This window comes from Choloepus didactylus, chromosome X (assembly GCF_015220235.1).
Source record: "Choloepus didactylus isolate mChoDid1 chromosome X, mChoDid1.pri, whole genome shotgun sequence".
Taxonomy (NCBI): domain Eukaryota; kingdom Metazoa; phylum Chordata; class Mammalia; order Pilosa; family Megalonychidae; genus Choloepus; species Choloepus didactylus.
The window spans coordinates 4155911-4181636 of NC_051334.1; the positions used below are offsets into that span (position 1 = coordinate 4155911).

A 25726-nucleotide genomic window follows, 5' to 3' on the forward strand; every position below is an offset into this window, starting at 1 on the left:
CACTACAATTGCTGCTGTTGCAGGAACAGCTTTACATCAATCTATTTGGACCACCGAATTTGTCCAAAAATGGCACAAGAATGCAAGCAAGTCTTGGGATGAGCAATTACAAATTGACAAGGAAATTAATGCTCGCCTTGTAGACCTAGAAAATGCTGTTCTCCTTCTAGGAGAAGAAGTTGAAAATCTACGGTATCAATTTAAGTTAAAATGTGACTGGAATATGTCCACGTTTTTTTGTGACCCCTCATGACTATAATCACACACTTTTTAATTGGAGTAAAGTTAAAAACCAATTACTTGGACACTATAATAATCTTACATTGGATATTCTAAAACTGCAGGAAACAGTAAATGATATACAAAGTGCTAACTTAGGTTCTCTTACTGAAACTGAAACTATGCAAGGCATTGCTAAAGGTCTTGAACAATTAAATCCCCTTATATGGGTTATCTTAATAATTTTGCTTTGTCTTTGTTTAGTCCTCAGATGCACGAGAAAAACCCTCTCAGACCTAAAGCAAAAAGAAGCTGCTTGGTCCATCCTGTCTGCATTGAAGAAACAAAAAGGGGGACATGTGGGAAACTGAGTCTTCCATGTTGCCTGAGCCATATCTAGGGTGGTGGCTTGGAATGCTAAGCTGCAGGCCTGCATGGAATGCCATGCAGGCATGTTCTGTAAAGATATGTGTCTTGTGACTATGATGACAACATTTACCATTGTCCTAAACCTAGATTGTTCCTTCTGATATGCAACAGGATGTAAACATAGGTATCTGGTGGGCTCTCCCATGCCTGAGGACATTTAGCATATACTCCCTTATCTTCTGAAATAGTTGGAGCAAAGGTACATTATTATCCACTTAGCATGAGATGCAGTGGGCCTCCTGCTCCCTTAATTCTTAACATTGTGTCCGTGTCTCATTCCTGTGCTGCCCTGTTAGCAACAAACATTAAAAAATTGAAGAGGCGGGAACACTACCTAACTCATTCAGTAAAGACAGTACCAACCTAACAACAAAGCCTGATGAATATACTACAAATAAACTAGAGATTAATCTTGCTAATGAACATAGATACAAAAATTCTCAACAAAATACTTGTACATGAAATTCATGTCTATCAAAAGAATTATATATCATGACCGTATGGGTTTATTCCAGGTATGCAAGGGTGGTTCAGCAAAATAAAATCAATTAATATACTACTTTAACAAATAAAAAGGAAAAATAAATGATCATCTGATTGACTTAGAATAGATATTTGACAAAATTCATCATTCTTTCATGATAAAAGCACCTTGAAAGGAAACTTCTTCAACATAATAAAGAGCTCACAGCTAACATCATACTCAATGGTGAGAGACTGAAATCTTTGTGTCTAAGATAGGAGCAAGACAAGTATACCCCTGTACTCAATCTATACAACATTGTGCTAGAAGTTTTAACTAGAGCAATTAGGCAGAAAAATAAAGTGCAACCAATTTGGAAAAGCAGAATTAAAACTTTCAGTATTTGCAGATTACATGATCCTATATTTAGAAAATCCTGCAAAAATACAACAAAGCTACTTGAGCTAATAAATGAGTTCAGCATGTGGTGGGATACAAGATCTACACATAAAAATCAGCAGTGTGTCTATACAATAGTAATGAACAATCTGAAGAGGAAAACAAGAAAAAAATGCATTTACAACAGCAACTAAAAGAATCAAATATCTGGGAATAAATTTAACAAAGGATGTAAAAGACCTATACACAGAAAACTACAAAATACTGCTAAAAGAAATCCAAGATGTAAAAAAGAAAACAAAATGGAAGGTTAATCCATGCTCATGGATTGGAAGATGAAATATGGCTAAGAAGTCAATTCTACCCAAATTGATTTACAGATTCAATGCAATCCCAAACAAAATTCCAACAACCTACTTGCAGAAATGAAAAAGTCAATATCAAATAATTTTTCAAGGATAAGGGGCCCCAAATAGCAAAAATACCATGAGAAATAAGAACACATTTGGTTGACTCACACTTCCTGACTTTAAAACTTGTTACAAAGCTGCAGAGGTCAAAAAAGCATGGTACTGATACAAATGGAGATATATTGACCCATGGAATAGAAACAAGAATTCAGAAACAGACCCTCCTGTCTATGATCAATTAAGTTTGGACAAGGCTGCCAAATCCAATCAACTGTACAGAATAGTCTGTTCAACAAATGGTGCTGGGAGAACTGGATATCCATTACCAAAGGAAAGAGAAAGAGGAACCCTAACTCACACCCTATAAAAAATAAACTCTAAATGAAGACTTAAGTATAAAGACAAGTGACATAAAACTCCTAGAAGAAAATGTAGAGAAACACCTTCAAGTTTTAGTGATAGGTGGTAGAGTTCTAGACCTTAAACCCAAAGCACAAGCAAAGAAAGAAAAAAAATAGATAAATGGGACCTCCTCAAAATTGAATAGTTTTGTGCTTCAAAATACTTTGTAAAAAGGGTGAAAAGGCAACTGGCTCAATGGGAGAAAATATTTGGTAACCACATATCTATTAAGGATTTTGTATCCAGAATATACAAAGAAACTCTACAACTCAAAAACAAAAAAGCAAACAACCCAATTTAAAAATGTGCAAAAGACATAAATGGACACTTTTCCAAAGAGGAAATACATATGACTAAAAGCTCATGGAAAGATGCTCATCATCATTACCTATTAGGGAAATGCAAATCAAAACCACAATGAGATATCATATCCCAGCTACTAGAATGGCTATTAAACCAGGAAATTGCTATTTAAACAAGAAACTACAAATGTTGGAGAAGATATGGTGAAATAGGAACACATTCTCTGCTGGTGGGAATATAAGCTAGTATAGCTACCATGGAGGACAGTTTGGCCTTTCCTCTGGAAGCCAAGTATAAGAGTCACCTTACAACCCAGCAATCCCACTACTTGGTATATATTCTGAAGCTCTGAAAGAAGGACACATACAGACATTTGCAAACTGATGTTCCTAGTGGCATTATTACAATTGCCAAAAGTTGAAAACCCAAGCGGCCATTGAAAGATGAATGGATAAACAAAATATAGTATATACATATGACAAAATATTTATTCAGCAGTAAGAAGGAATGTAGTTCCAAAGAACATGAGAACTTGGATGAACCTTGAAGACATATTAAGTGAAATAAGTCAGACACAAAAGGACAAATATTCTATGATCTCATTAATATGAGGGAGTTGTTGCTTAATGGGTACAAAGTTTCTGAGGCGATGAAAAATGGGAATTTTTTCATTTTATATTCATTACTACAATAAAAAGTAAAAAACAAAACAACAGCAACAAAACTCTATGGTATTAACCTCAACAATACAAGCTGGAGAATTCAAGGTGGTCTTCCAGAATACTTCCCTCAGTTTAACTGGCACAATTGATACAATATCCAAAGTCCTCAGGTCATAAGTTAATTTAAATTTCTTATCTGAAGTAATTATGGATATCAGGTGAACCTTGTATATTTTTGCCAAGCAGGTATAGCATGCACAATTGTTCAGGCATTGCATTTTACCTATATTAACATTTCTAGTGAGATAAAACAATCTATATCTAAATTTAAAAAAGTATAGTTATCTGAGATATGTTCAGGGAAATATTGTGAATTGTTCTGGTAGGCCTGAGAAATCTTGGGTTCTGATTCCAAATTGTTTCCAGACCCCATTTATAATACTTCTTGTTATACCTGGTTTTCCTGTAGTTATTGTCTGTTGGCCAGCTATTTAAAAGCTTTTGTGCTGCTATTGTTTCACAAATGATTCAGTGAATGATGCCAAGATGAAAGAAATCTGCATGAAACATAAAGCAAAAATCAGTTCTATAGATAAGATTTTATTCTCAAATAGAATCATGAACATTGGTGAAGATCTGGAAAATCTTTGATATTTGATCCCACGGCTATAGCTGAAGGAGGACAAAAAAAGGAGCCTAAAAATAAAAATAAAAGTGAACATCATTAGGAAAAGACTGATTGCCCCATAATCATGGTGAATTGTTTTATACCCATTGACTTGATCAATGACTACCTGTCTTAATAAGCAGATCCAGAATACTATTGAATTGGAAAATATCAATACCAGAATCCTTATTTCTGCAAAACTGATATAAATTGTTTCCACCGCTCAAAGAGATCTAACTTGCATAGCTTTCCTTTGTAATAATAAGCAATATCCCAATTAAAAGGCAGAGATTGTCAGATTAAAGTTGTTTAAAAATGAGACCCAAATATAATCTGCCTAGGAAAAGAAAATACTTTACATACAGACAAATATTTAAAAAGTAAAGGTAAGGATACACCATACCAATACTTATATTTTTAAAAAGATAGATCAGCTATATTAATATTAGACAGTAGATTTTTGGACAGACAAAAGTATATTATATTATTATAGTAATATTATCAGGGCAAATAATGATATTATATCATCTTTTTTTTCATACTGATGGAAGGAGTTAACCCATCAGGTTCCCCTAAAATCTTAAATGTAATTACAGTGCTTCCAAATGCATAATAGACTTTTGCAAAAACAGAACAGAAATAGGTAAGCCCCCAATTATTATCAGATATAACAGTATCAGTCAACTAATCCACATTTTTAATGGCATAGGCAGTGTTCATATTGTAAATAAACAATTTTGCCAGTTTTAAAATATTCCATATTCAATTTTCTAATTCTACGCCTTAGGGTCAACTTTAGCTCTATCATTTTGTCAAAAAGATCATATGAACTTCTGTTTAAAAATTGAAAATAAAATATCCTTACTCATTTTGATAATTCATAATACTAGTTTGAAGAAATACAGTACAAAAGACTAAATCTTAAACCTGGTTTTCTTAGGCTGAACATCCATAAAGTCTATAAATAACTCTGAAGTATCTTTCTTATAAGGTAGGACTCAGTAAGTTCCCTGATTAGTTGGGCTACTGTCTTGACCTGAGAGGTCCCTTTGAGCCAATTTTCATAATATTTTAGTCTTATTTCAGTTTCTATTAACTTTTATGCAGAATAATTTAAGAAAAACAGCATTATAAAACAAACATTTTATTTTGCTCATGGTTTTGTGAGGATAACCAGAAAGGATTTCACTGAACAATATTTGCAGATCTCTCATGTAGCTGCAATCAGTTGTCATATGAGGAGTTCCTATTTATCTATTTTTTCTTTCATTGTTTGTGCTTTGGGTGAAAGTTCTTAGCAGTTCCTCCTATTACTAAGTCTTGACAATTATTCCCTATATTCTAGGAATTGAAAGGTCCTGGCTCTTACACTGAGATCTTTGAGTTAACTTTGTATGGGGTGTAAGGCAGGGGTCTCCATTTTTTTTGGATATGTTATCCCATTCTCCCAGCACCATTTATTGAAGAGACCATTCTATCCCAGTTCAGTGGATCATAGATATGGGGATCTATTTCCAAACTCTTGATTTAATTCTATTGTTTTGAATAATGTGGCTTTATAGTAGGCTTTAAAGTCAGGAAATATAAGTTATCCCACTTCATTCTTCTTTTATAGAATGTTTTTGGCAATTTAAGCCCCTTTTCCCTTCCAAATAAATTTGGTAACTAGTGTTTCCAACTCTGCAAAGATGGTTCTTGGAATTTTTATTGGAATTGCATTGCATCTGCATATCAGTTTGGGTAGAATTGATAATTATACTTAGCCATCTTACCTACAAACACAGAATACCTTCCAACCCATTTAGGTCTTTGATTTCTTTTAGTTAAGTTTTGTAATTTTCTGTGTAGAGGTCTTTTATATCCTTGGTTAAGTTTATTTTTAGGTACCTGATATTTTTAGTTGTTACTGTGAATGGAAATTTTTCTTGAGTCATTTCTATTGTATAGGAACATTACTGACTTTTGCACATTAATCTTGTATCCTGCCACTTTGCTGAATTTATTAGCACAATTACCTATGTTGTTAATTTCTCAGGATTTTCAAAATATGTAATCATAACATCTGCAAATAATGAATTTCACTTCTTTCTCTCCAGTTTGGATGCCCTTTATTCCTTTGTCTTGCCAGATTGCTCTACCAAAAACTTCTAGCACAATGTTGAATAACAGTGGTGACAACAGGCATCCTTGTCTCATTCCTGACCTTAGGGGGAAGGCTTTCATCCCCTCACCTTTGAGTACTATGCTGGCTGAGGGTTGTTTGTATATGCCCTTTATCACATTGAGGAAGTTTTCTTTCGATTCCTACCTTATGAAGTGATTTTATCAAAAAAGGATGCTGAATTTTTTGAATGCTTTTTCAGTATCTGTTGTGATCATTTGATTTTTCTCTTGATTTTTTAATGTTTATGACATTGATTTTCTTATGTTGAACCACTCTTTCATTGATGGAATTAACCCTACTTGATTGTGGTGTATGATTCTTTTAATGTATCTTTGGATTCAATTTGCAAGTATTTTGTTTGAGAAGTTTTGCAGCTATATTCACTAGGGAGATTGGCCTCTAGTTTTCCTCTCTCATAGTATCTTACCTAGTGTTGGTATTAGAGTGAGGTTAGCTTCATAAAATGATTTAGGTAATGTTCCATTTTGTTCAAGTTTTTGAACAAGTTTGAGTAGGAATGGTGCCAGTTCTTTTTGAAATATTTGGTAAAATTCCTCTGTGAAGCCATCTGGCCCTGGACTTTTATTTTTAGGAAGATTTTTGATGACTGATTGGATCTCTTTACTTGTGATTGGTTTTTGAGGCCTTCTATTTGTTTTCAGGCCAGTCTATATTGTTCATGTGTTTCCAGAAAATTATTCATTTCCTCTAAGTTGTATTTTTTTGGTGTACAGTTGTTCATAGTATCCACTTATGACTTTTAATTTTGGGGGGGATCCACCCCCAAAATTTCTGATTTTGTTTATTTGGGTATTCTTGCTTTTTTATTTTGTTAGTCTAGCTAAGGGTTTCTCAATATTTTTCATCTCAAAGAATCAGCTTTTGGTTTAGTTATTTTCTATATTGTTTTGTTCTACATATCACTTATTTCTGCTTTAATCAATGTTATTTTTCTTTTGGCTGTTTAGGATTAGTTTGCTGATCATTCTCTAGCTTCTTCAGTTGTTCAGTTAGGTCTTTGATTTTAGCTTATTCTTCCTTTTTAATGTATGCATTTAGAGTTAGAAATTTCCCCCTTAGCACTGCATTCACTGCATTCCATTGGTTTTAGTATGTCGTTTTTGTTGTCATTCATATCCATGTATTTACTGATTCCTGCAATTTCTTCTTTGACCCACTGATTGTTTAGGATTGCATGTTAACCTCCAAACATTTGTGATTGTTCAGGATCTTTGGTGGTTATTGATTTTCTGTTGCATTCCATTATGGTCAGAGAATATACTTTGAATAATTTCAATCTTTTTAAATTTATTGAGCCTTGTATTGTCCCTGTCTCATGATCTATCCTGGAGAACATTCCATGTGCTCTAGAGTTGAATGTATACCCTGGTAATTTTGGATGTAATGCTGTATATATATCTATAAATGCCAATTCATTCATCACATTGTTTAAGTTCTCAATTTCCTTATTGGTCCTCTGGTTGTTCTATTTATATAAGATCATGGTGTGTTGAAGTTTCCACTATTATTGAACTGTCTATTGCTTCCTTTAGTTTTGCCAATGTTTGTCACATGTACTTTGGAGCACCTTGATTGATGCATGAACATTTATGATTGTTATTTCTTGGTGAGTTGTCCCTTTTGGTACTATGTAGTATCCTTCTCTTCTATGACTTCTTTGCCTTTAAAGTCTATTTTGCCTGATATTATATTGCTACCTCTGCCTTGTTTTGTCTGTAGCTTGCAAGGAATATTTTTTCCATCCATTCACTTTCAATCTCTTTGTGTGCCAGTTCTAAGACGAATCCCTTTTAAATAGCATATTGATGGATCATACTGTTGAATTAATTCTGCCAATCTGTCTTTTAGTTGAGGATTTTAATCCATTCATATTCAATGTTATAACTGTGAAGGCAGTTCTCAAATCAACTATCTTATATTTTGGTTTTTATTTTTCAGATCTGTTCCCTCCCTTTTATTTCCTTTTAAATTACCCTACTAACACTCTTTAGTTCTGTGCCCTTCTCCAGACAACTCTCTCCTTTTTCTCTTTCTCAGATGGTAGAAGTCCCTTTAATATTTCTTGCAGGGCAGCTCTTTTGTTAACAAGTTCTCTCAGCATTTGTCTATGAAAATTTAAACTCTCCCTTAATTTTGAATGAGAGCTTTGCTGGATAAAGAAGTCTTGGCTGGCAATTTTTCTCTTTTAGGATATGAATTTGTTATAGCACTGCCTTCTTGCATACATGGTACCTGCTGAGTAGTCAGTACTTAGTCCTATGTGATTTCCCTTGTATGTAGTGCATCACTTCTCTTTTGCTTTTAGGAGTTTCTCCTCTCCAGCATTTGACAGTCTGACTAGTATATGTCTTGGAGTGGGTTTATTTGGATTTATTCTTTTTGGAGTTCATTGAACATCTCTGATTTGCATATATATGTCATTTAGAAACATTTGGATATTTTTCCCAACTGTGTTTTCAAACACGCTTCCTAGCCCTTTACTCTTCTCTTCTCCTTCTGGGACACCAATGATTCTTATATTTGTGCACTTCATGTTCATTTCCCTGAGATCCATTTCAAATTTTTCATTTTTTTCACCATTTGTTCTTACATGCATTCATTCAATTGCCTTGTCCTCTAGTTCACTTATTCTTTCTTCTGCCTCTTCAAATCTGCAATTGCTTGTCTCTAGTATATTTTTATTTGATCAACAGAATCTTTTATTTCCATAAGATCTGCTTTATAAATTTACTGTTTTGAATTCTTCTTTATGCTCTTCTAGTCTTCCTGATATCTTTTGTCCTTAGGCAACTCATTGAAGTTTTGTAAATTTCTGTGTACTTCTTTAATTGCTCCAAGTTCTGTGTCTCCCCCAGCTTTTTACTTGTTCATATCTTCTTGGTTCTTCATGTGCTTTATGATTTTCTGTTGACCTTGGGGCATTTGCTTATATTGATAAGGTTATTTTGAGATATGCAGGATTATTTGACCACATGTCTATATATACATTTTGGCAAAGCCAAAGCTTGCTGGGGTGCACTCTCCCTGTTTTCCCAGCAGACTATGCTCTTGAGTTACCTCTCACTGTAAAGCCAGTTCTCCCTCAACTTCACCTACGCACTGGGTGGTGTCTAAACCAGATGAAAATCCAGTCAGAGCACCAGTTTTCCATCTGCACTAGGGACTGCCAGCCCAGCAGGTGGGGGAGTGGCAAGCCCTTTGCAGTTTGCCAGGGAGTCCAATCCTGTGCCCAATAGTTCCTGGGCCTCTGAGTGGACCACTGTGTGCATGGGGAGGGTCTCCTCGTGCTTTGGTGCAGTGCCTTTGCCTCTCAGCTGTGCACACTGTGGGCTTCCATGGAGGAAGAATATATGCAGTCACAAGTGGGGCTCTGAAGGGTTATCTCCCTAGACAGCTGCTGAGATCTCATTAAAGAAATACAATCAAAGGGTTGCATGATACTCTTTTCACCCCAACTATGCCTAAACCTCAGTGTTCTCAATCTTCATTCTCTGATGGCAGGATATACTCATTAATTTGGTAAGAGTATCTAAGATGTATTTTCATTTAAGAATAAAATTTTCTAGTTTAGTATAATTCAATATTATTCTGTCACCTTACAATTCTACTTTCTAAAATAGAACTTTTAAAACATTATTTTCAACCCAGGAACATTTCTATTTACTTCATTTTGAAAATTATGGCTTTAGTTTTAGCCTACATTTGTTGTTAGCCATGCATATGCCACCACTTAGATGCAAATGTGCATGTTGTCACATTACTAATTAATATTTTTAAAACTGTATTATATAAGCTATGGTTTCCCATTTCATTCATCAGAGTCAAACTAAGTATAGATTAAAAGATGTTTTATTGCACTAAGATGTCTCCAAGGAAAACATGCCTTGTTTCTCAAACTTTGGGTCTCAAGACCTTTTGTTTATGTGGATTATATGCATCAATATTATATTAGAGATTAAAAGTTAAAATTTTTCATCCAAAGCAATAAACATTATATGTTAATATAAAAACATTTTAATGAAAAAATAACTTTTACAAAATATAGAAAGGCTTATTGCAAAAAGTGGCTTTGCCTTCCATTTTTGGAAATAGCTTTCATGTCTGGCTTAAAGACGGATGAATTCTCATATCTTCTAGTCAATCTGCTGCAGCATCACACAGCATTAGTCTCCAGAAAACACCACTGCATACTCATGAGAGAGTGAAGAAAGTAAGTAACATTTTATTGTGATAATGAAACTAGTTTGGACCTCAAAGAGACCTTGCAAGCATCTCAGGGACCTTGAGAGGTCCTCAGACCACACTGTGAGAATCAGTGGAGAAGCTTTTTAAAAATGGCTATGTCTGCTATCTTCCACACACATTCTGATTCATTAGATCTGGGGTGGATCCCAGATCTCAGTCTTTTTAATCTCAAGTGGTTTTTAGATATCAATTGATTTTCTATTCTTAGGGAAATCTTGTGCTAAGCTTCCACCTTGACAAAATAAAACTTATGCTCTTCACCATGGGCAGTGGAAGACTCCCCACTGAATGAGCTGCAAGACCTCTAAGTTTTGACACTTATCACCTTCCTGATTTCCTAAGAGATTGTCCCCTTTAACTGTGAACTAATCATGATATAACCCTGAGAATTATGTCCTATAGCACAACAGAGACAAAGCTGGAACATTTCAATGAAGTTTTTATTAAAGACTCAGGAATAACATAAAGGAAATAAACACATAACTTGATCTAGCTTATAAAGTGTACCCTGTTGGCACTGTATTTTAAGATTGCTTCCTTTTCTGGCTCCCAGTCTTCCACATGACAGAAGTCCATTTTTTTATTGGGAAAGAAAGGAGGACAAGAGATTACTTTCTTTTGGTACCTCAGAAATGAACAGGTACATAACAGAAAATCAGTATATTTTTGTCAATAACATTTACAGCAGTCTTCCAGCCTTCTCTATAGTAAAATAAAAATAATTGTGTTCTTTAAAAAATATAAGGGGAGGATAAAAATCAATGAACTTTGTTGTAGGATAACTCTACTGAGGAATCTGTAAATCAGGGCACTGACCCCTCTCTATGTAAGGCTCAGACAACTGAGGAGACTTACTGCTCTCATATACTTGATGTTTTCTTTTCTGATACTGAAGAATCAGTTATTCCTTCTGATATAGAAGCATATTTAACAGAAATTTTACCCCAAAATATTGAAGTACAATTTCCAAGTGATAGAAAGTAGAAAGACCTTACTATGATAACTGGGGCAGATGATTCATACCCGTCGAGTCCTATATTAGAAGACTGTACTGAAGGAGAAGCTATACAGGCCCAACTAGAAAAGGAAGAAGTGAGGGACATATGATATAATGACTAGACTTATTATAGAATGAAATACGACTATACTAGTAAGTTAAATATAAGCAATAGTACTCTCTCTTCTAATTTTTAGTTTTCATGTAAGTAAAAGGTATGCTATATTGCTTTTATAGAAGTCATAGCTTAATTAGTAGAAATATTTTCAGCAGTTTTGCAAACATTCAAGGTTAAATTTGAATCTGATGTGATTACCCCCTTTTTTTTTTTTGCCCACCTGTGATTCACCACCAATGGTTCAACATAAAAATGGCATATAATTTAATTGAATGTATTCTAAATCAAAAGTGCTATACTCTGTAACTGAGACTGGAGAAGTATTCTGATCTCATATCCAGCTGCATCTGGAAAGGACAGATATCCCCAGGCTTGGTAATGCACAAGTTTTACATTGTAAACTTGTTCCTTTTGCCTTAAGTGCTCCTTTAGTAAAAATGTGTTGAATTTGAATTCTTGTCTTGAGTGCTCTTTAAACTATCGTCTCTTCCTATACTCTTATTTGAGTGGGAGGTTGCTTGAATGACCTGATAAGTTCCAGACCTTTACTAATGGAAATCACAGATTTGAGGTGTAAAGAGACAAACTCACAAAAACTTATCCTTCACATATAGAAAATAAAATGATTGTTAATATATGCACAGGAATCTCTAAGAAAAGTTTCATAAAGGCCTCTCATGAAGCATTTGAGTTTACCCAGAAAAGTTTCATAAAGGCCTCTCATGAAGCATTTGAGTTTATGCAGAGAGGAAAAACTTGAAATAAGCAAGCATCATTGGTGGGGATAACAATTTGAACTAAGCAGTTGTTTCAAAACTATCAACATCAGTGTTTTGAAAGTTGTTGGGGCTAATAGATGGAAATACAGTTCTAATTTTAGAGTTTCTAATTGGTTCATTAAATTGCTGTGCATAAGCAGTTCATTAAATTAGTGTGCATAAGCAGTTATAAAATAATCTTCCTTATTTTATATACTTATTCAATATGCATTTCTTTAGTTTCAGTGTATTGAAAATAAGATATGTTGGCATCTATTTCAGTGCCTTAAAGTATTTTGAGAAAAATCTTTTGCTACAGAACTCTTCTTAAAGATAAAATGCTATTCATTCAAAGGACAACAAATATCTTACATGTTTATTATAAAATAATTATATATGGATAAATTTGTCATTTTTATTGGGCAAAATCAGTTTGAGAATCAACCAACATTAGATGCCTTCTGTGTGCCAGAAACTTCAACCAATATTATTCACTGAATACTCAGAGATGTACAAATTTGATATTTTTAATACTGTCAGTAGTTTTAATTTTTAAAACATCACTGGTGACCTGAGCTGAACTAGCATGAAGACTCCTTGATAAGGTTTACTTCTTCATTCTTCCTGTAAGTGCAAACCATTTAATTAAAGAATTGTGCATCACAGTAAATCCTTAACTAGAAGTAGTTTAGTCAATAGCTACTTGGTTTTTTGTAATTTGTTTTAAATGTATATTTCTGTATAAGTAATTCATATTCATAGAAGTCACCTCTACTTCAAGTGATTTTTAAAAGTCAACATTGAGCAAGATTGAGGGTCCCAGGGATCCAGAGGAATTCTGCCTCATTACACCCTCCGCTCCTTCCTGAGTTTCCAGCTTGGGCTCAAGAATTCAACATTGGAGGAGCTAAGATGGCAGCATAGATAAGAGTGGAAGAGTGTTAGTCCCCCTGGAACAATTCATAAATGACCAAAAAACTAGTAAACAACCTGGAATAACTGTGGGGAGACAAATGTGACTGTCCACTCATCATCCACCAACCTAAACTGGGAGGAATGCCTGAGATGGCAGCATAAAATCTGTAAGTAAATACTGCGGACCCATGCTGAGAGCCGAGAGCCCCTCCCTCACAGAAGCCCCGTAGTGCTAGAGAGCAGAACTCTACAAACAAGCTAGTGTACCTCAGCCCAGCTCCAACTGGAGTTTTAGTGTTAACTGCTCAATACAGACAGCAAATCCTCAACAAGCAGAGGCTTTTGGAGACAACTGACCTTGGGGGGCATATCTGTCTCAGGACAGGGAGCCCAGAGGATTGGCTGCTATCTCTGGCTGACAGGTGAATCTGGGAGCTTTCTGTCCCTTTCTCTGTAGAGAAAGCCTCAGCCATTTTCAGCCCACAGCATTTTGCAGTAACGAAAGCCTCAGCCATTTTAAAATCACAGCACTTTGACCAGAAGAGTCAGAGAAACAAAGAACTTATTGATATGCAGATGACCTCTCTGGAGGCGGCACAGCTTCCCAAGGGAGGGGCTTAGCTCTACTGACTGCCTTACTGGAACCAGACCCCAAAGCCTGGAGGAGAGCCATGGGCCACACCCCCTTACACTAGCTGGTTTCAGGCTGACAGCTGCATCTGCCAGGCAGAAAAGCACAGGGTGTGTCAATCCTCTAAGGAAAACCATCAGGGAAACCAGATACTGAATATTTCCTCCTTCTGTGACCTGAGCTTGTTCTCATCTGGGAAAACCTGATTGGGGTGGCCTAGGAGGTCAGATGCCTAGACAACAGAAAACTATAACCTACACTAAGAAAAACAAAGTTAGGCCCATTCCAAGGAACAAATGTACACTTCAACTGAGATACAGAAATTTAAACTAATGCTAAATCAATTCAAAAAGTTTAGAGAATATTTTGCAAAAGAGATAGAGGCTGTAAAGAAAACACTGGGCATACGTAAGGCAGAAATCAAAAGCTCAAAAAAACCACCAGCAGAATCTATGGAAATGAAAGGCAAAACACACGAAATGAAAGACACATTGGAAACATGCAACAGCAGATCTCAAGAGGCAGAAGAAAACACTCAGGAACTGGAGAACAAAAAGAAGATGGAGAAAAGAACAAAAAAAATATGAGCAACATCTCTGGGAACTTAAGGATGAAACAAAGTACAACAATGTGAATATCATTGGTGTCCCAGAAGAAAAGGGAAAAGAGGTAGAAGCACTAATAGAGGAAATAATCAATGAAAATTTCCCATCTCTTATGAAAGATATAAAATTACAGATCCAAGACGTGCAGTGTACTCCAAACAGAATAGATCTGAATAGGCCTACAGCAAGACACTTAATAATCAGATTATCTAACATCAAAGACAAAGAGAGAATCCTGAAAGCAGCAAGAGAAAAGTGATCCATCACATACAAAGGAAGCTTAATAAGACTATGTGCGGATCTCTCAGCAGAAACCATGGAGGCAAGAAGGAAGTGGTGTGATATATTTAAGATATAGAAAGAGAAAAACCACCAACCAAGAATCCTATATCCAGCAAAGCTGTACTTCAAATATGAGAGAGAGCTCAAAATATTTTCTGACAGACAATGAGAGACTATGTGAACAAGACACCTGCCCTACAGGAAATACTAAAGGGAGCACTACAGAGTGATAGAAGACAGGAGTGCATGGTTTGGAACACTATTTTGCAAGGTGGTAGCACAGCAATGTAAGTACACTGAAGATAACTATGAATACGGTTGAGAGAGGAAGGTTGGGAGCATACAAGACACCAGAAGAAAGGATGAAAGATAAAGACTGGGACTGTGTAACTCGGTGAAATCTAGAGTGTTCAATAATTGTGATAAAATGTACACGTGTTCTTTTATGAGAGAGAACAAACGTCAACCTTGCAAAGTGTTAAAAATGGGAAGGCATTGGGGGAGGAATGCAATGAATGTAAACTAGAGACCGTAACTAACAGAACCATTGTATTATGCTTCCTTTAATGTAACAAAGGTGATATACCAAGGGAAATGCAGATAAGAGGGGGAGATAGGGGAGGTGTGTTAAGATACTTGACATTGGTGGTGTTGTCTGAGTCTTTACTTTGATTTAAAGTTATCTTTCCTTTTGCTGCTTCCTAGTTGTCATTTTTTTCCTTTCTTTTTTTTCCTTTTGCCTCTCTACCTTCTTTGACTCTCCCTCCTGCCTTGTGGAAGAAATGTAGATGCCCTTATATAGATAGTGGTGAAGGTGGTGAACACATAAATACGTGACCATACAGAGAACCATCGATTGTATACTTAGGATGGAATGTATGACGTGAACAAAACCATATAAAAAAAATGAGTTGATGAAGAAACCTCAAGGGCAATATACTGAGTGAAATAAGCCAGACACATAAGGACAAATATTGCAGGGTCTCACTGATAGGAACTAATTATAATATGTAAACTCATAGACATGAAATATAAGGTACCAAGATATAGGACGAGGCTAAAGAATGGGGAGTGGTTGCTTAGTATAAGCAGAATGTTCAACCAGGATGAATTTAAATGTTTGGAAATGAACAGAGATGTTGGTAGCAAGATGTGAGAACAACAGTGCTGAATCGTGCGTGAATGAGGTGCAAAGGGGAAGCTCAGGGTCATATATGTCACCAGAAGGAAAGCTGGAGGTCAAAAGATGGGAATGTATAAAACTGAATCCTATGCTGGTCAATGTCCATGATTAACTGTACAAATATTAGAAATCTCTTCCATGAACCAGAACAAATGTATGACAATACAATTAGAAGTTAATAATAGAGGGGCATATAGGGAAAAAATATATACCTATTGCAACCTATATACTACAGTTAGTACTATTTCAACATTCTTTCATAAACAGTAACAAATGTACTATACCAATACTACGAGTCAACAATTGATGGGGGTTCGTTAGGGATATGGGAGGATCTGAGTTTCCTTTTTTTTTTTCTTTTTTCATCTTTCGCTTTATTTCTTGTCTGGGATAATGAAAATGTTCTAAAAATTGAACAAAAATTAAGTGTGGTGATGGATGCACAGCTGTATGAGGGTACCAGGGGCAACTGACTGTACACTGAATCTTTGGATAATTGTATGGAATGTGAACAATCTCAACAAAATTTTTTTTAAAAAAAGTACCATTGATCAGAAGCAGATGCACTGATAAGCCTGTTTTAAGTGAGCACATTGGTCTTTAATCCTTCTTCATTTTTCTCACATTGCCTTGCTGCTCTCCAAGTCTACCTCTGTCATCCTGCAACATGCCCCTATCAAATTTATCTTTAAAAAAAAATAAACTAAAATGAGAATTTGTGCTATGCATGCAAGAACAGTTTGTAGTTATACATTATAACAATTCAAAGGAATCTGGCACTATCATTAAAAGGAAACATTTTGCATCATAAAGTTTTTGTAGCAAATAGAAGTATTATTATAAATAGAAATAGAACACAAAGGAAAAAAGATTACCATTGTGTGTTTTATTTCTGTTCCATGAGAATGGGAGAAGGATAATAAAACTAGAGGAGGATAAAATTGTACTGCCTGTATAAGAATCAAGTCTCAATATGGCTGATGATTTTTCATAACATGATTGAGGAAACAAAGCAGGGATAAATCTTTCTCAAAATGTATAAGAATAGAGTCTAATGTCCTAAGTTAATAAAAGAAAAGAGGAAGATTGAGGCTTTATTGCATTCTTTAATTACTCCATATGCATTCTGGAGGAATTTGATTGACTTGGAGATATTTTAATTATGAGGTCTAACATACATACAGTAAACTTTATAAAAGTACATTAATCTTAAGTGCACAGTTGATGACATTTTCCATACATACATAGACAGTATATACAACCACTACCAAAGTAAAACACGTATTTGTTTCCAGGACCCCCAATCTCCTTTTGACTCTTTCCAGTTATACACACCCCAACCTCCAAGTCCAAAGTCCACCTCTGACTGCTAACACGAGTAGTTTTATGTTTTAAAATTTCCTAACTGGAATCAGTATGTAATATTCTGTCTGATTTCTTCTGTACAAATACTATGACATTCATCCATTTTATGTGCATTAGTAGTTTGTTCTGTTCTATTCAGGACAGTATTCAGGACAGTATCCTCACTGGCCCTTTCACCCAGCAGTGGTGAATATTTTTTGCTATTTTCTGAGTTGTGGGCTGAGAATGCAGCTTTTCTGAATAAGAAGAACCATCATCAACTATAGTTATTAACTAGTAATTGGCCTTGGAAATTTTAAGGCACACTTCATGTTTCTTAATGAATTCCACCTACAATTACAAGGTACATAGGACTAATATAAAACATCAATACTTACCAAGGTCACTTCATGATAAAACTTTAAAATTACAAATAACATGTTAGCTGCTGTATATACTTCTCATGCTGTCAAAAGTTAAACAAGAACTACAATGCCATATACTCAAGTATTATATTTGACACACCAATTAAAGTTCATAAAATTTAAAATTTTCTTTTGTTACATGAAATTACTTACCTAATATCCTCAGTTTATAATATCCTCTTGCCTTACAAAACCTAAAATATTTACTATCTGATCCTTTACAGAACACATTTGAAGACTTATGCACTAGAGGGTTATGAATTACAAACTTAGAAAATGAAATAGAATGGAGTAAGCACAAAATATCAATGCATTATAGATTTTAAGTACTGGCCATGACATTTGTATTATACACAGTAATAAGAGTAGTTCATGATATATTTTTTTTAATGGTGAAAACCTTTGGGGGATAACTATCATGCAAATAAAGAGGATCAAGATCTTTCTATAAACTGTCCTAAGTGGCTTCATTCATTCAGTACCCCAATGACCCATTTCAAGTTTAAGTTTTCTAATTGCTTTGGGTCATTATATATAAAATGGATAAAAGACACATTGGGAAAATAAGTTAATACTCTGAGTTCAGTTACAAGACTAATTATACATTTCATACACAATAAGCAATCTGTGTAATATGAACAATCCTTTTTGCTTCATTCATTATAAATGGAAAGAACCTGATTCTACCGCATGTTTCAAATTTGATAAACTCTATTTTTGCAATTGCACAAGATATTTTAATTCAAAAATCACCTGGTGTTCGACTCCCTGGAACTTTCATGTATAGTTGAACTGCATTCATGCCCAATATGGTATGGCCCACGTGGCTTAGAAGATTTCCTGCTGACATGACTCGTACAAAAGCAGGAAGTTTCGTCAGCTCATGTAGCTGCAACTTCCACCTGAAATAAAAGAGTAGATTAAGAGTGAAAACACATGGTTATAAATATATGTGAGATATAGCCGTTTCCTCAAAGATGTTGTGTTCCAATCAGAAAAACAATTAAGTCTATAAACATTTTACCTTTGCAGTCACAGGAAGTAATGGTGTGTTTTTTTCCCAAGAAAAATTTCAAGCAAATATTATTGTGCAAGAACAATCATAAAACTTAACAACACAGTACATGGAAGAAATTATGCACTTTTTATTTCATATGCAACATATGGTGAGGGTTTTGACATTAAGAAGAAAAAGTCTAATTGCAAAATTTATTAAAATAATTTAGGACTGCTAGAGTTACTAGCTAAAGCTTTTATGTCTACATAAAAAGAAAGAGTAACAACTGGGAATAAAAGAATTGTCCTGTAATTCTCTTTTCTTCAGTTCAAGGAAATAGTGCTGGGGAATTACTTACTTTCTGTCATCTGAGAGGTCAATGTTGGTACCAAACTTTATGGTTTTAAAAGGTCCTTTCTTCCTCCTTCCAGAACTTAAAAAAGAAGAGAATATTAAACTCATGTTTTTTAGACAGAAATAATTAGTGGACACCAAAAGTAACTTACTTATTTGAAGATGTGGATTCATTATCTGGATAGTCTTTGTGATGAGTTCTTTTCTCATTTTCTTCCTATAGTTTAAGATAGAACATTCCCTGCTTAGAATTTTATAACATTCCTTAATACAACTGAATAAACTAACTGCTACATGAGTGAAATGGTCTATGTTTTGAAACTAAGTTTTTGTAGGCATATTTCATATGAAAATATCTTTAATGATCACATTAAAGAAGAGCAAATAAAACTCAAAGACTAATAGCAAAGTATTCAACTTCTTTCATTAACCACAAAATTAATATTATACTTTGGATGAATACTATGGTGTGTGTATATATCTCAATAAAATTGCATTTAAAAAATTAAAAAAAATTAGTATTAAAACCTGAGGAATTAGGTTAATTTGTTTAAAAAATATAAAAATAATTTAAAAAATTGAAAATTTATTTTCAATACCCTTTCTAAACGACAGATAAATTTTATTTAAAGTTATATAAAGTGAATCTGAGGAAGATATGAAGAATAAAACAGAAAAAAAGTTTATTAGAGGAAGAAAAGGATTATGCCATAAGTAAAAAAAAATACTCCTAAAATTAAGACTTAATACCCTCTTTCAACAAAGAAAAAAGTAATATTTTTTCTGGTTAGTATTTTTTTTTAATTTGTTAATGCAATTTTATTGAGATATATTTGCACACAAAACAAACCATCCAAAGTATAAAATCAATGGCTCACAGTGTCATCATATAGTTGTGTATTCATCACCACAATCAACTTCAGAATATTTTCATTACTACCAAAAAATTTTTTAAATAAAAATAAAAAACACTCAAAACATCCCACTACTCCCCACCCCCATTCTTTATATTTTCTCTTTAATTACTTACCTGCCCATACGCTGGATAAAGTGAGCGTCACAGTGTTTTCACAATTATACAATCCCACAATAAATGCTATATAATAATATAAATATCATCAGGATATCATGGTTATTGTACCACAATTCAACAGTTTCACGTACTTCCTTCTATATTCTAATATACTAGACACCAAAAAGGAATATAATGCTAAGAATAACCTTATAATGCTAAGACATTTCAGCATTACACCTGAAATGCCTTAGCCATTGAAATTCTGTTACATGAAAAAAGTAATCTTTTCCTCTACAGTTTCTTATTTAAGGGAAAACTGTAGGCATTTATACTTGCTGGAAATTGTAGAAGACAATTAAGAAAACCTGAACACAAGAAGAGAGACCTGAAAAGCACCAATGAAATTATAAATACAGAATAGCAAGAAATGCCACAACATCAGACAAAATTAACTCAAAATGGAACAAATATCTAAATGTAAAGCTAAAACTATAAAAACTCTTAGGAGAAAATGAAGGAGTCAGTCTTTGTGACCTTATTTAGGCAATGCTATCATAGTTGTCTCCAAATACACACACAATAAAAAATATACAAAAGCTAAGCTTCATCAAAATTTGAAATTTTGTGCTTTAAAGGACACCATCACGAAAGTGAAAAAGCCACAGAATGGGAGAAAATACTTGCACATTAACCACCAGAAAAGATACTTGTATTCAGAATATAAAAAGAACTCTTACAACTCAATGCTAAAAAGATAACACAATTAAGCAGTATGCAAGGCATCTGAATAAACATTTCTCCAGAGAACATATACAAATGGTCTTATGAATAGCACTTGATAAGATTTTCATATAATGACTCAAGGGGGAAACGCAAATCAAGACCACACTGAGATACCACTTAACACCTATGAGGATGGCTATGATAAAAACTGAAAGACTGAGATATGGAGGAAATGGAAATCTCCTACACAGAGGCTGGGAATGTAAGATGGTACCATCCCTACTGGAAAACATCTAGTATTTACCCAAAATATTAAACATAGAGTAACTGTATGACCCAACAACTCCATTGCTGTGTATATGTCTAGGTATGTCCACAGAAAAACTTGTCCATGAATGTTTATAGCAGCATTGTGTACAATATCAAAAAAGAAAACAATCCAAATGTCCGTGACTTGATAAATGGACAAAATATGGTATTATCCATATTTAGCAATAAAAATAAATGAAGTGCTGATACATGCTACAACATGTATGACCTAGAAAACAAACTAGTCACCAAAGTGAAAGAAGTCAGCCATTAAAGACCGTATATTATATGATTCCATTTATGTGACATACCCAAATAGATAAATTCAAAGAGACAAAAAGCAGTTAAGTAGTAGCCTGGAATTGGGAGGAGGAGGGAATAGGGAGAGACATAGTTTCCTTTTGGGTTGAGAAAAAGATCTAAAATTGACTGTGGTGGGGAAGGCTGCACAACTCTGAATCTTAAACTGTGGTGAATTTGATGGGGTGTAAATTATATCTCAACACAGTTGTGATAAAGAGAAACAGGGCTTTTCCATACAAACTTCTTTAAAATTGTATTGTCTCAGGTAGAATTTAACACTCTCCTAAGACTTCTGATTTTGAATTTCCCAAACATTTGTCAGGTTTTTCACATTTAATGTAGTTCAATTCAAATAAAATGCAATTAATCTTATCTTTTGTTATTCAGTCTGTTCCCAACTATTGTAAAGCATTTTTTACCTTAACCTATGAAAACTGTTTATTTTTTTCTTCTGACCATATGTAATTATTAGTTGAAGCATCTCAAAGGTTTGAACAATTAATATAAACAATATAAAAATTACAGAACTTTATTATGATTTTTAAGACATAGGAAGTATCCATTAGAAAACAACACATTATTTATTTTAGTTATATCAATTTGATTAAAAATGTGAACAAGGTCAAAATTCTAAACATTTTCCAAAGGTAAATGAGAACAGTTAATAAATTTAAAGCTTTTTATCATTTCAGGTATAAAATTTTGATGGATTTTTAAAAAAATAAAAAGGTATTTAAAAAACAAAACATTTCTGCATGTTTAATCTGTAATATTACACTGAAATTCTAATTTCATAATTTAAATTAAAAATGACATGAAAAACAATTTATACAAATGTGTCTGAGGAACATATTTAATAGATTCATTGCTATGGATATTTTATGTGTACTTGTGAAACAATTCATAAAGTTCTTATTTTAGTGGTGCTAGGGAATTCTATACTGATTTACTGTCTCTTGATTTACTGATCAAAATTTTTTGTTAGTTTTTACTTTCCACAACTTTTGAGACATTTCTGTAAAATTTCTGCTTCTCCCACAATTTGAATCATAGAGACTAAGATTGTTCAGAAGAATATTAATGCTTTTAGTGAAGTATCTTTCTGATTACAAACAATGGAAACATGCCTGTAGTCGCTGAATGAACATCTGAGACACTCAGATAAGTCTCTTTATAATTATTAGTAATATTCTGAAATTATTAAGTAGACTGGGTTTAACCCTCTAAATAGAAATGTTCCACAAATGAGGGAAATATCTTAAGACTAATTTTATCAAGTTATAAGTTTGCTTAAGTCTTAATAAGATTGCAAATTACTAAACATATACGATATATAATTATAAGCATAAAACAGATGTTATGTTACAATAATAATGTGCCCTTTTAAAATTCCAATAATAATCTCCAAAAATGAACACTTACTCTCAAAGATTCCTGGAAAGAGGCAGCCTGGTATTGTGCATATTTAGCAATTGTAGTGTGAGATCTATTACTTTCACAATGCCAGATTTTCTTTGTTCCAGTGGGATCCCAGTTTTCATCTGCTGGTTGCAACAACTGTGTCCTCACTTCAACCATATGTTCATTGTTAGCTTCTACCAAAGTTTTGGTAGAGAAAAGTCCAAGGTCTTCACAAATACATAAGTTTTGTTAGTAACAAAAATTGAATACGGTATAATGAATATTTCAAAAGTACTTTTGTTTTTCTTTTTAGGAAATAAACTTCATGGAACTCCAAACACTTCCTCAAGATTTCACTGAACCATGTGAGGCCGATAAAGCATCAGTACAGAAAAATGAGTTGTGAAACTTGTAAGTAGGCTCTAATTTCACCTACACTTTATGTTCAAAACTTCTTTTATTACATAATCAAAAACATTTATTTTGCATAATTTATACCAAATTAAAAATTCCACCATAAAATCACCAGTATATTACCTTCATCTATCAATAACTCATATTAAAAATAGAATGTATAGAAGAGTAGAGGAATACGAGAAGACACCATCAAAATAGAAACTCAAAAATCTGGTGAAAAAAGCACAATGAATTTCCGCCAGCGTTTTAAATGTAAAACAATAATAAAGAAACTGTACAAATTTTTTTCACTTTTTAAAAGCTTACCTAACTTAAGAGCTCCAGCAAGACCACGGATTACTGTAACAGGGTTGTTTGGATTTGTACAAAACTGATGTAATGGAGGAAAGAAAGCATCACGTTTATTTTCCAACTGCAAAATTAAAATATTTTATTAGTGCTCAGAAAAATGACTATTTGAATGTTCTAATGCAAATTCATATTTATTTTCTCATTCTGGCATTTAAAAATCTACATTACATCCTAAACTTTGATATTTTATGGGTACATGTTATAATATTGTTTCATTATCTCTTGATTTAGGAAACACTATATAAAAGACATTACTTCTGTAATTATGAGAAAACAGCCATAAAAACTTTTCTGATAAAGAAAAATTGGATTTATTTTGAAATATTACCCATCTCTTCTATGGTTTATAGACTATAGTTTATAAAAGATACTAAATACTTTAGCTGTTCAAAAGTATTTTCACAGATCTTTAAGTGTACTTCCATTACATTTTGAATGAAGAGATGAGAGATGTAAAATTTAAATTAACTTTCAATGTATAAAGCATTTAAAAGACTATTACAAATCAAAAAGATGGATAAGCTCTGAAAAAGACTAATATAATTTTGTATTTGGCTCCTCAAACTTTGGTTTGAAAGCTTTAATTCACTCTTGATCCTAGGACATTCCTTACATAGTAAGATAGCAATAGATTTCTTTCTGGTAAAAATAGACAATTCTCCAAAATAAAATCTCTTATAAGAGGCAGGATCTAAGAATATTATCTTCATTTTTTAGCTTAGAATTTTTCATTTTTGGTTTAGAATCAGGATAAAGGGAATGGGCAGCAGAAACTATTTGGAAGTAAAAGATATAGCAATTATTACAACTTAACTCCAATCAACTTTCTGTATCAAATGTCTAAATTTCTGAAAAGTAAAAATACTGCTTCGTTTTAAATTAAATTATAAAAGGTTATATCTTAAACTTTTAAATAACACAGTCATTATTATGTCTACCTTCTGAACCACTTATTTCAAAGTAAGATAGATGTTAGCAGATGTAGATTTAGATCCATTTATTTAAAAATGACAGGAAAAAGTCTCACTCCTTTCTTATGACCCCAGTCCATATTTTATAAATGGCCTTCTAAAAATATAGTTGAATACACTAACGGTCAGTAAGCTTTTTCTATACAAGGACAGAAAGTAAGTATTTCTAGCTTCATGGACTGTGGTCTCTGTTGCAAATACTCAATTTGGGCTCCATTTATACTGCAAAAGCAACTATACTGGCTATATATAAATAATTGTACACACACATACACACGTCTATGTTCCAACTTTACAAAAACAGGGATTTAGCCTGAAGGTTGGTGCCTCTCATCCCTTGGAAAATAACATATTTTCCCCCAAATCTTCAAGATGTGTCAATGCATCTGCACTGATTTAAAAACATACATACATTATAAATGTGTATTTATATCTTCTACAGACAAGTAAGTTCAGACACTGACTTCATATATTACTAATCCATTGAGACTCACATAAATACTAGGTGTGGGTGGATTCAACTTGTCCTTTGGCAAGGGTGGGTATGGTGAAGATGGTGGCCTTGGAGGTGGACATTTATCCAACAAAATGCTGGTGTTAGACAAGCCATTTTTACCTAGATTCCTTTAAAAAATTTTTGGAGAAATATATCAGCTGTACATTTATTCTGAGAACTGAGAGGGAATAAAAGCCTAACTTAAATCATAAATTATAGGGCACTTGCAAAAAAATATACAGTAATTCTAGGAGAAGTGGACCCATTTAGTATTGTAATTATGAAGAAGAATTTGATCTTTTAAGCAGTCAATTTGATTTGTTATATAATGTAAGAAAAACTACACAAAATATATTATCCACATATCACATGAATAGTGACAAAATTACCCATTTTGCTCATAATTTTTCAATTTATTTTCTCACCTGAAGAACAAATGTGAACTCCACTTTTCTCTCCAGTATCTTATACCTTAGGTTTTTCTCCATTAAATGTTTAAACAAAAACTTGCACAAAAATGTCTGGTTATCAATAATAGCATCTTTCTAAGAATGTGTCATGTTTCCTGTATCAAAATTATTTCCAGAATACCTTTAAGACAACTCTCAAATAGAAAGAGATATTTTTCTTTCTCTTCTCAAACCTGATTTTTCACCAGCTCCCACACTAACATTCAGCACGATTCCAAACTACTAAACTACTTTATAGCCAAATATTATAATTTCTAAAGTAATGTATATATTTGTG

At 33.5% G+C, this 25726-nt stretch overlaps 1 protein-coding gene across 9 annotated transcripts in view; it reads right to left on the reverse strand.

Annotated features, from left to right (window-relative positions):
* The window catches only part of LOC119522025 (lysine-specific demethylase 6A-like), a 355987-nt gene that overhangs the window by 25111 nt on the left and 305150 nt on the right, over nucleotides 1-25726 (reverse strand). For 5 of the 9 annotated variants that reach the window (XM_037820746.1, XM_037820751.1, XM_037820749.1 and 2 more), the window contains 6 exons: nucleotides 24978-25107; nucleotides 23468-23573; nucleotides 22766-22971; nucleotides 19146-19210; nucleotides 18998-19072; nucleotides 18396-18544 (listed from right to left, as the gene is read on the reverse strand). In XM_037820746.1, coding sequence (XP_037676674.1) covers nucleotides 18396-18544; nucleotides 18998-19072; nucleotides 19146-19210; nucleotides 22766-22971; nucleotides 23468-23573; nucleotides 24978-25107 — 731 coding nt within the window. Of the gene's footprint in view, nucleotides 1-3741; nucleotides 3845-16309; nucleotides 16560-18395; nucleotides 18545-18997; nucleotides 19073-19145; nucleotides 19211-22765; nucleotides 22972-23467; nucleotides 23574-24977; nucleotides 25108-25726 lie in introns of those variants that run through there. The other 4 variants (XM_037820748.1, XM_037820747.1, XM_037820753.1 and 1 more) reach the window with 4 other exon arrangements.